The sequence below is a fragment of the Tupaia chinensis genome, unplaced genomic scaffold (assembly GCF_000334495.1).
Source record: "Tupaia chinensis unplaced genomic scaffold, TupChi_1.0 Scaffold000273_1, whole genome shotgun sequence".
Classification (NCBI taxonomy): Eukaryota; Metazoa; Chordata; class Mammalia; order Scandentia; family Tupaiidae; genus Tupaia; species Tupaia belangeri.
This window is the reverse complement of record NW_006159755.1, coordinates 165847-177070: the sequence shown is the minus strand read 5'-3', so window position 1 is coordinate 177070 and position 11224 is coordinate 165847. Positions and strand designations below refer to the sequence as shown.

The window sequence follows — 11224 nt, the reverse complement described above, 5'->3', positions numbered from 1 at the left end:
CACTAGGGAAGTAGTGGAGGGATTTTATTTTTTGTTTGAGAAAGATATTTTTTTGTAGAGATTTTTACTATAGGGCACATGTGCTCCCCAGAAAGACAGAGAGAGACAGAGAGACAGAAATGAGAGGTCAACCCCCCCCCCCCGGGGGGGGGATGGCCATGCCGCAATCTCCTCTCCTCCATTCTCCTCTCGGGATCTTGGGCATGCATGCACACGCACCTGGCGTGAGTTTAAGCCACCGGGTCCGGGACACGAACCATGGCTGGCTACATGGGAGTCCAGCGACATAACCATTCCGCCAACTGCTGGTCCCTGTTTGAGAAAGATTTTTGCCATAGGTTGTGTGTGCTCACCTGAGAGACAGAGAGAGAGAGTCAGAGAGACAGAAAGTGATAAATTACACGCCCCCCCCCCAGGGGTGGTGGCCATGCCACAATTCTTTCTCTTCCACTCTCCTCTTGGGATTTTGGGCATGTACACACATGTGCCTGGCATGAGTTACTATGTTGCCCAGTCCAATACTTGAACTACAGTTGACTACGTGGGAGTCCAGCGACATTACCATTATACCATCTGCTAGTTCCATTGGAGTGATATTCTGAGGTGATTAATTCTCATTATTCTACCCAGAGGCAGCTTGGTAATTAGGTATGGAAATACAATTCTGTTGGTAGTCACAGGTGGATGAAGACTAACCTTTTGAATTAGGAATGAAAAACAAAAACTTTCTAGGTAGAAGGGCCACTCAAGAAGCACTCTGAGAATAAAATTAATGTGCAATGATCCAACACCGTGTCTACACAGAATGACAAGCAATTATTGAGTATCTGCTACATACCAAATATTGTGGTGGGAATCTATATATTTTCTTATAGGATCCTCTGATATCACCTGAAGTGGATCATTACCCCCTTTATAGAGCTGAGGAAACTGAAGCTCTAAGAGTGAAAAACATTCCACAAGGTCACATGCCTAGAAATTGTAGGAACTTGGGGCCAGCAGGTGACATGGTGAACAAGCCACTGGATTCCCACATGGCCAATCGTGGTTCGCGTCCCAGACCCAGTGGCTTGAAAATCACACCAGATGTGTATGTGCGTCTGCCCCAAATCCGAAGAGGAGACTTGAGGAGAAGGGATTGCAGCATGGCCATTGGAATGATTTCTCACTTTCCCTCTCTCTGTCTCTCTCTGGTGAGAGCACCTAAAAAAAAAAAGACATTTCAGGAACTACCCAGTATGTATTCAATCAACGTTACTTTCCTCCTTTCTGGCTCAGATGTTTACAAAATCTAGTGGACGACCTTTCTTAAGAGACAGCTGGATGTGTTTGTTGGCGCTTGTGTTTTGTTACAATTATACCAACCTTCAACCAAGTTGAATAAAACTAAATTTGTCCTAAAGAATGCCTCTGAATTTGAGTCCTTACTTGATGAGCTGCATTCTTTTTTTTTTCTTTTTTTTGAGAGGTTTTTGCTATAGGGCATGTGCGCTTGCCAGATAGACAGAGAGAGACAGAAAGCGAGAAATCACCCCCCGGGGGGGATGGCCACACCACAATCCCTTCTCCTCTATTCTCCTCTCGGGATCTTGGGCACGTACACACACGCGCCCGGCGTGAGTTTAAGCCACCGGGTCCGGGACTCGAACTGTGGTTGACCACGTGGGAGTCCAACGACATAGCGATTACGCTAACTGCTGGTCCCTGAACTGCATTCTAACCTACTAAGTAAACAAACTGAAAGTCCAACATAGAAGTTTACTTTTATAACACATAGCTGCCTTTCAGCCAATCATAGCAGTTCGGCTTTTCAATCACAGGTGGCCAAGGTATCCCACCATGTTTAAATGAGGCAAATATGGGGCAATAACCAATCAAGCCATTTCTGTATCTTCTGTTCTCTGGCTGTAAATGCTACCTGCCCTTGTTACCCTGAACTGCTGGTTCTGAGGGCTTCCTGATTTACAAATTATTCTTTTCTTAACAATTTAACTTTATTTATTTTAATTTGACTAGAGAAAGACAGACAGACAGAGAGAGAGAGAGAGTGAGAGAGAGAGAGAGAGAGAGAGAGTGTCCAGCACCCTTAATCAGTAGGTCCGGGTAGGTCTGAGATTTGAACCATGGTCAGCCATGTCCAGCACCCTTAACCACCACACCACCTGCCAGCCCCAAATTATTCTTTGCTCAGTGAAACTCTACTAAATTTAATTTCTGTAAAGTTTTTATTTTAGCAACCAGTGAGAGAGGGAAAGTGGAAGCGGGATGAACAAGGAACTCTATGTGAGTGAGGGTCAGATGCTCTGTGGGGCCTCTACAGCTGCTCCTCACACCAGATTTTGTGGTTGCTCTTGGCTGTCACTGGCTTTGGCTTCTTCTATTAAAAACGAAGTGTAGAATTGTAGTCAGAATTCCAAGTGTCGTCGTTGTACCTCCTCCAGACAGGACCTCTTCCACCTACAAAGCAAATGCTTTTGTTGCGAGGTCATGGTAGGCAGGCCCTTTCTCTCTCTTCAGGATCTGGAAGCTACTTGCATTTCCCTGCCCACCTGAGCTATCAGGCCTCTCCTCTTCTGATCTCAGACCCCTCCCAGCTTGCCGGCCCAGAGTCTCCCAGGGAGGATGCTGACTGTGTCTCTAGGGGCTCCATATCCTCAGTTGTGACTACTCCTTAGTTTTGGACTTGTCCTAAGAATGGGCTGATGTAAGGAATCCTTTTGAGTGGGTGTCCTGGCTGAGGACATTTGTTCCTGATATAGGGTTGGGCAGAGAAGAGAATTTGTGCCTGGTTTCCTGAGACCAGAGCTCTAAGTCCCAGACTGGGGCCTGTTTTGCAGTGTGGGTTCTACTGGAGCTACCTGCTGCAGAGGGAGGGCTGTGGCAGAAGCTGAGGGGAGAGAGAGGGAGATCATGGCACAGGTGGTGCACTTTGGGTTCCCTGTGACTATTCACAGGTGCAGTCTGGCATTTCTATCTGCAGTCCCACCTCAGGCCTGAACTCCAATTCTATTCCACCCTCCACTTGAATGTCTAATGGGGCACCTCCAACCTCTCATGCCCATGCCAAACTCTTGATTTCCTCCCACACCTGCTCTTTTCACCATCATCCCCATCTCACGGAGAGCCCCATCTACACATCTCTTGGGCCAGTGGCCTTGGAGGGCTACAGTAATGGGCAGACTCTAGGAGGGACAGCTGACTCTGGCTCTTTTTAGCTCTATGTTTTGGAACAATAAATTTGAAGGCCAAGGAAGAGAAGGGGTTAGAAGCTGTACTCAGATTTTACCTGAAAATATGACAGAGCTCTTCTGTAGGCCCACAGACCCTGAGCACTGTCTCCCTGAGTACTCTTTGAGGACTTAGGGCGTGTCATGGTCCTGGGTTGGCCTAGAGTCTCCTGATGACCCATTGGCCTTCAGAAACTGTGTTCAGGATCTATCTCAGGCAATGACTTCCAGAATACCAGAGCTGGCCAGGCCTTCAGAGGTCCTCTGCACATTGGAATCTGCAATGAGGGCCTTAGGGAACATGTCTAACGAATCTACATGGATAAGAAACCAATCGGATATGTGAGCTTAGACATCCTTACTCCCAGCCAGCTGGTTTCAGAGAGGCAGGCTTTGCATCATTTATGGTGACTCTCCCCTCCGGCTGCACAGCCCAGCCAGCCCCAGCCCAAGCAGACTTTCCAAAGAGAGAGGTCACTAGGGAGGTCTTACCTGTTTGCTCCATGATGTGCCATATCTGAGATCGGTGACAAAGTGCTCACAGTTTTTGGTCAGAACAGAGTACTCCATCTTCTTACCGACCTTCTCCTTCGCAGAACTGATGATCTCCTCCACAGGCCTTGGTCTGTACCGGTGGTCCAAGTAGTTGTTGATCTGGTAGTCGCAGTTCCCTACCACATCCTTCAGGCGCTCCTGTTTCACCACCGCCGTGCTGCTCAGAACTGAGAAGAGGCTGGAGGAGCCAGCCCCAAGGAAATCACCTAGAACTAGAGACATTCTCATTGAGAGATGTGAAGGAGGGAACAGTTGGGAGGGAATGGCGCAAGATGGAAAGAAGAAAAGGAATCCGCTACCGGTTTTTTTTTGGTTGTTGTTAATCCTTTCACAAATGTAATTGGAAGACTCACAAATATTGCTCTTTTTACTTAGTAAAATGTGAATATTTTTAAAGTTAATGCCGTGATTGTCAACGGTGGCAACATCATTTATGTGACGAATCCCTTATCATCAGTCATTTAAGTATTTAAAAAATTCATTTATTTTTCCACAGGGTAAATGGACTTGGCAGACATGCACACACGCCCCCCCCCCCCACCCCACCCACCACCGAGTGAATCCCTGGATAGGGCGTGGTCATACCACACTTTTTCTCCTTCCCTCTCCTCATCCTCCGAAATTGGAGCAGATATGCAGCTTTGTCCCATGTGTTCTTCAAATTGCCAGATATGGCATTCAAACTGCAGTCAGCCATGTGGGATCTGGTCCCTATGTTCTGTGCTTAACCACAGCACTGTGAAGTCAGCTTTGACAAATTTTCAGTCTTATAAATAATGATGGCAAAACATATTTGTTGCTTATATATGTACACTGTGTTTCAGAAAGATGTCAAGTTTGTTAGTACCTGTTGTGTTTCAGATACGATGCTTCACAGTTTTTCATAGTTACCTAACTTAATCTCCTTCTTAACTTTCAAAATGTTAGGTTCAGGAATAGATCGTGCCCTCGGTGACGCAGAGACGACAACAACAATGCAAGTGCAAGAGAGGCTTTATTGTCCAGCTAGCTGGGGTCCAAGAGAATACCTGATGCAGCAGGCACCAACAAGGACCCCGAGCCTGGGTAAGAGCTGCTTTTATTAGCAGAGAAAGGGATGAGGAAGTACTGTCAGTAATTTTCCATGGCCTGACTTGTTGACAAGGGAGGGGTCCAAGGGGGAGAGCAAGAGCAGACCCTGAAGTACCTGTGCAAGGGTTGCTTTCACCCATATCCTGTTTGTTTGTTCAATCCCTTTGAAGCTTGCAAAGCTAGCAAAACTCTGCAGTTACAGGGGCCTGGGGCAGGGTGCTCACAGGTTGTGGCAAGGTCAGGAGCTGCAGAAGCTCAGGGCTGCAGGGGGCTGCAGAGTTCTGAGGCTGGCAATGCCAACATGACCAGCAGCATTCCTTGTCCATATTCTGCATCCCAACACAAAACAAATATGCTTGAAATCTCTATTGAACAACTAACACTGGGCAGAGATGGGTATTACCAGTCTTTTCTTTGCTGTGAAGAGTCAGGATGTTAGGTCAGGATGAGAAACTGCTCCTCTCAAGCTCCAAGGAACATGCTCCTTCCACTGTGCTGAGCTGAACCTTCCCTAAAGGGAATCCTTCCTATAAATGTCTTCTCTCCTGTGTCCCAGGATAGTTCTGGGCTCATAGATAGGTTCATGACAGAGCTAGCAACTGATAGAGCCAAGATTCTATTCTAAGGTAAGTCCAGGTTTTATTTTTAAAGAGAGACAGTAGCTAATTATCACAATAATTAGACATACCCCAAGTCCTGCATATTTTTCTTTCTTTTTATTTATTTATTTATTTTGCCTTTGGACACACATGCTCACTGAACACACACACACACACACACACACACACACAAAGTGAGCCGTCATCTCTCAAGGGGATGGCCACACCACAATCCCTTCTCCTTTATGCTCCTCTCAGGAGTTGGGGTCTGGTACTCAAACTGCAGTCAGTTATGTGGGACCTTAACCACTATACCACCTGCTGACCCCAAATCCTGTACATTTCTAATCTCAAGCTAGTGTTTGCATTTAGAAGTCTAGTGTGGTTATAAAGATTGAAGTACATAAGTCCATGTCATATCATACTTGACATGAGGGAGTTGCCCAACAAGTGTGTGCACGTTGTTTTCCCTAACATGTGTATAATATAATAGGTGATTGAAATACGGATCCTATTAGGAGAACCTACCTTTACACTTGCCTTTTCCCTCCACTTCCCCCAATTCCCTTCATCATGTGATTCCCCTCCATCCCACTTTTTCTTGTACTGTATTGTATCACTTCCACTGTATTGTATTATATTGATTTTCTCCCTGCTTTTGTATAATTGCATTTTCTAATATAAACTATCAGTGTTTGAAAAAAAGAAGTCTCTTAAGAAAAATCTTTTTGACAAAGTTATCCACTCCTTTTGAGGAAGTTAGGCACTAAAAAAGACCATGTGGCTTCACTGTCATGCTTTGAAGTTTTTGCACCTCTATCAAAGGAGATGAAAACTTGTAGAAAATTGGTGAGATGCTAATGCATTCTTACAGTGATACTGATTTTTGCCTAGTGGTGATGCCAATGCTTGGTGAAAAAGACATCTAAAGTTATGGTGGCATTGCTCTGTGGATCATGAAGCCGTTTCCATCTCGCTTGGCAGTCTTATTCTGGCATTTTCCCCTTTCATTGAGTATCCAGACACCTGTTTCTTGCACACCTTTTTTTTTTTTTTTTTCCAATTTGCAAGGGGGTGTGTGCATTCACAACAATTTTCTAATTTGCAGGAGGGCATGTGCATTTACAAAAGAAAGAAAGAAAGGGAAGGGAGAAAGCACCTTCCTAGAGGGGTGTGGATATGTTACCATCCCTTCTCCATTTTTCTATTCTCCTTTTGGAATTATTAACCTGCTCGTACAATGTCTGGGGTATGTTTTTGAGCCACTGGGTTTGGGATTTGAACCATGTAGGTGGTGATACAGGATCTGGCTCCCTTAACCACCAGGCCGTGGGCTGGCCCCTTGCATTTCCTTTTAACTGGTTTTGTTGCCCTGCTGTGTCTATTACTAGCAAGTTAAAGAAATCATTGACATGTGCTCACTGTGTATTTGTATGAGAATTTAAAATAATGCATAAACTGGTACAAACTGCTTCTGTTAAAGTGCTTTAAGTGCATAATATCGTGACATATTGTTCTGTGAACTCATATGCCACAAAGGACATAGCACGGAAAAACATTCCTTTTTATGAGGAACTTTCTTAAAATCATAGAAGGCTGGCTTTATGGCCTTGTGGTTAAGGCAGCTGGATCCCACATGGCTGACTGCACTGTTCGAGTCCTAGACCTGGTGGCTTGAGAAACATGCCAGGCACATGTGCATGCCCAAAATTCCAAAAGGAGGGAGAGGAATAGAGGTGTGATCATTCTCCATTGTGGGTGCTTTCTCCTCTTCTTCTCGATGTGTGTCTCGGTCTCCCTTTAGCAAGTGCATGTGCCCTCTAGCAAGGAAAACGAAACCAAAACCAACATAGCCTCTTGAAAAACTTGGCTGGTTTAAGAATATTGGACTCTGCATAGCAGAGACAACTGGCTTTGAGCTGGAAGAACAAATGCTGAAGCAGCCCAGTGCCATGGTGGGAGCCAATGGCCTTTTTCCTGCTCTGCTAGAACTATGAACTCCACAGGACACATGAATGAGGGGACTCAGAAAGCTTGTGGAAGATGAAATTAAAGTATTATTTTATTTTGATACAATAAAATTTGATGCTCATGCATAGTACTAATTTCATAATACTAATTTTCCACAAACTTTGTGAAGACCCTCCCACATATACACAATCTGATTAGACAATGTCTTCTGACTCATGTTTCCCTTACTCAGTTCTATCTTTTGGTGACTGTCATTATCTTATTACCAAGCATTATGAAAATTACATTTTTAGGTTCTTACTTGGAGGAGCCAGATGGATCACATAGCCGTCTCCTACATAGATGGCCCAGTGCTCGTAGCCAAAACGAAAAATCTCAATCAGGTCTCCAGGCTTGGGCTCTCGGAGTGACTGCAACAGACAAATGAGAGACAGTGTAGGCTTCTAGGAATAGCAGAAACCCCTTGCTGGAGAGCTTCTTCTTCTGTGGGATCGTCAGAGCTGCTGTCTCTTTTTGAGGATTCCCACAGTGGGAGAAGAGAACATGGAAGTCTGGAAGATGACTTCGTGGAATGGGAGCGTTTTGTACAAGTAAGTGTACGGCATGTGTGTGTGTATATATGTGGGTGTGCATGTTGTAGTTTCAGATGTACAAGTCCAGCTGCATCACACATACCAACTTCCTGAGCGTGTTGACATCAAGGCTGCGAGTGTGAGTCCCTTCACTGGGATTGGGAGCAGTGCTGGGTGGGCGAGTCTTCAACTCTCTGTTCATTGTAGACCGACTTACTCTCAGTTCCCTGTCAGTCATCTTGCCCTGTGTTTGCCCATGGCCCCATGAGGGACCTTGTCCTTGGACCCCGCCCCCACCCAGTCTTAGTCACCCATCCCTTGAGGTGACCACCCATGAGACGAAACTCACATAATCTGATGAGACCTGAGTTTAGAGTAGGAGGCCCAGCCCACCACTGAGGAGGCCTCCTGCACTCAGAGCAGGGCTCTGCTGGGCACTTGTCCTCGAATAACTGGGACCTTCTCAGCAGCCCCAGGAGATGCATTACTGTCCTTGCATGAATGGGGAAATCAAAGATCAGAGAGGGCAAGGGATTCACTCTAGGACCACTCCTATGGGAAGAGGCTGAGGTGAGTCTTCTCTGACTGCTTGTCTTCATGTCCTTCACCTCTTCCCCTTTCTCACCTCCGCCCTACTTTTCCAAGTTCCTGTCTTTTCTCCCTCTTTGTGTCTGTCCTCAGTGGATGACAACCTCTCATCCCAGGCTGTCCAGTCAGAGGCAGTGGTCAGCTCACCTTGCCTTCTGTCTCATGAATGTCATCAAAGCAGTCAGTCTGGATTTCAGGAGTTTTTTCCTGATTTATTTCCTCATCCTTCTCCCATACAGTGACTTGGTTCAGGATAGCACTGATCTTGCCTCTGTGACCCCCTGGCTTCCTGACTGGCCTCCCTGCCTCCTGTCCCTGCTACTTCACACCCAGTCCCCTGAGACCACAGTGGTCTTCCCAAAGGGCACATCTGGCCATGATGTCCCTCTGGCCTGAGCCCAGGTGTTCCTTTTTAGCTGCCACCACAGGAAACAGGGCACAGGACACACCCTTCGGGCACCTTTGAGCCCTCTTTGGTCTGCCCTTCCTCCCCCCTTTCACACCTCTTAGGCTCCACCCCCTAGGACCATTGAGTGACTTCCCAGTCATCACCACAGGCTTGCTCTGGCCTTTGCTTCTTAGCATACCAGGTCTCTGCCCCAACCACTTCCCACACCCATCTCTCCTCTTTCCTCCTTCCCATCAGTCAGTCACTCCTCATCTGAGAGGCCATGCCCCTGACCCAGCCTGGCTCAGCTGCTCCCCTCTGGGCCCCAGGTCCATCCCTGCAACTTCCACTTTCTGCCTGCAGGGGTCATGTTGTAGCTGTCTGTGTTTCCCTCTGTGCTGTGCTCTCCACTAAGGCTGGACTCTGAATTCACAACTCTCTCTCTCTGCATCTCCAGGATCTAGAGGAGGGCCTGGCACTGAACAGAGCAAAGGAAATAGGCAAGAGAGCAGGATGCAGGGTCGGCAGAACCAGGATTCCTGCCAGCTTCTCCTCTGTCTCAGCCTACAGCCGTCAGCTGGTCAGAGCCCAGTAGGGCCCAGGGATGGTCTCCATTCGGGAATCATGAAGGGACTTTTAACTTCAGTGCTCAATGCCTGAAATCATGGCCAGAGTCCTGTCAGCAACAGGTGATGGCTGATGAAATGTGAGCCTGGGTTCTACTTGGATAAAAAAAGCCCTTTAGTTCACAGAGTCCTGATTTGTTCTGGCTGCCGCAGAGCTCCTCCCCAGTAGGGCCCAGGGATGGTCTCCATTCGGGAATCATGAAGGGACTTTTAACTTCAGTGCTCAATGCCTGAAATCATGGCCAGAGTCCTGTCAGCAACAGGTGATGGCTGATGAAATGTGAGCCTGGGTTCTACTTGGATAAAAAAAGCCCTTTAGTTCACAGAGTCCTGATTTGTTCTGGCTGCCGCAGAGCTCCTCCCCAGAACCATGTGAGGCATACAACAGATTACCCTCTGGAATGTGCCGGACCTTTTCCTAGAATTGTTTCATTTCCGAGAATAGTCGGAGCCCATATTTTCCTTTTCCACTCCCACCAGGAGCTCAGCCTGCCCCTCCCTGGATAAATCTGGGCTCCTGGGTCGATAGGAAGTAAGGTATCAGTTTAGAAGTCTTGAAATCCTAAAGCTTTTTTTTCTTTTTTTTGGAGAGGTTTTTGTTATAGGGAGCATGTGCTCTCCAGAAAGATAGAGAAAGACAGAGAGACAGAAAGACTGAAAGCGAAAAATCACTCCCCAGGGGCATGGCCATGCCTCAATCCCTTCTCCTCTATTCTCCTCTCGGGATCTTGGGCACACATGCACAAGCTCCCGGCATGAGTTTTAGCCACCGGGTCGGGACTCGAACCATAGTTGACTACATGAGGTTCCAGTGACGTAGCCATTATGCTAACTGCTGGTCCCACCTAAAGCACTTTTTTAGGGAGGACAAACACCATGGAGAAAAGAGAAGAGAGAAAGAGCTGTTTGGGCTTAAGAAGAATCTGAACTCTGAGCAGCAGTTGAAGGAGATAACGTGGGATTTGCTCACTCCCCAGACACCTGCTGTCCCCATGCACACCCACATTGTGGCCTTGGCTCCAGCTCTGTCTGATGAGCGGGGCCTTGGCTCAGGCTGGAGCAGCTTCTGGATCATCCATGACTCCCTGGTTCTAGGCTTCCCACACTGTGACAGACACAGCAAGGAGGCTATGCTGCCTGGAGACCTCATGGTCCAGCAGGAAAAATGGACTTTTAAAAGACAATTACAGTTTTCTTCTTCTTCTTTTTTAAAATATTTATTTAGTTATTTAATTCCATTTGTTATAATTATCATTTTAAAAGTTTGACCAGAGAGAGACAGAGAGAGAGAGAGAAAGGGAAAGCGAGAAAGCAAGCCTCCAGGTGCGAACTCGAACCGCTGTCGGCCATGTGGGAATCCAGCGCTCTTAACCACCACGCCACCTGCTGGCCCCAAGACAAATACAGTTTTCTATGAGAGCTTTGGAGTAAAGTGTGTTCAAAGCCAGACTGAGACCTTTACAGGAGGGGTGCTGCCCCCATGCCCACCCCGTAGTCAGCTATGGAATATCCCAGGGACTTACCGAAGCCATGTAGACAATAGGACAGCGTCAGGTCCTCTGCTCTTGAAGCAGCCTTTAAACCTTAGTGAGATTTTCACTTTCAGTTTCCTTCTGACACTGTTTAA

At 46.9% G+C, this 11224-nt stretch overlaps 1 protein-coding gene across 1 annotated transcript; it reads right to left on the bottom strand.

Annotated features, from left to right (window-relative positions):
* Positions 1-2224: 2224 nt before the first annotated feature.
* Positions 2225-11224, bottom strand: LOC102484739 (retinoic acid receptor responder protein 3-like). Its single transcript, XM_006149798.2, has 4 exons — positions 11121-11224; positions 7725-7833; positions 3720-3994; positions 2225-2457 (listed from the first exon to the last, which is right to left on the bottom strand). The coding sequence occupies exons 1-4, from the start codon at positions 11127-11129 to the stop codon at positions 2359-2361; spliced, it is 492 nt and encodes a 163-aa protein (XP_006149860.1). The 5' UTR covers positions 11130-11224; the 3' UTR covers positions 2225-2358.

Excerpts from the sequence above, each read along its gene's own strand:
- LOC102484739 (XM_006149798.2), bottom strand. Across the intron at positions 3,995-7,724 it reads GATCCATCTGGCTCCTCCAA|TTCTAGGTGATTTCCTTGGG; the intron begins GTAAGAACCTAA and ends GAATGTCTCTAG. Across the intron at positions 2,458-3,719 it reads GCACATCATGGAGCAAACAG|GTGGAAGAGGTCCTGTCTGG; the intron begins GTAAGACCTCCC and ends TTTGCTTTGTAG.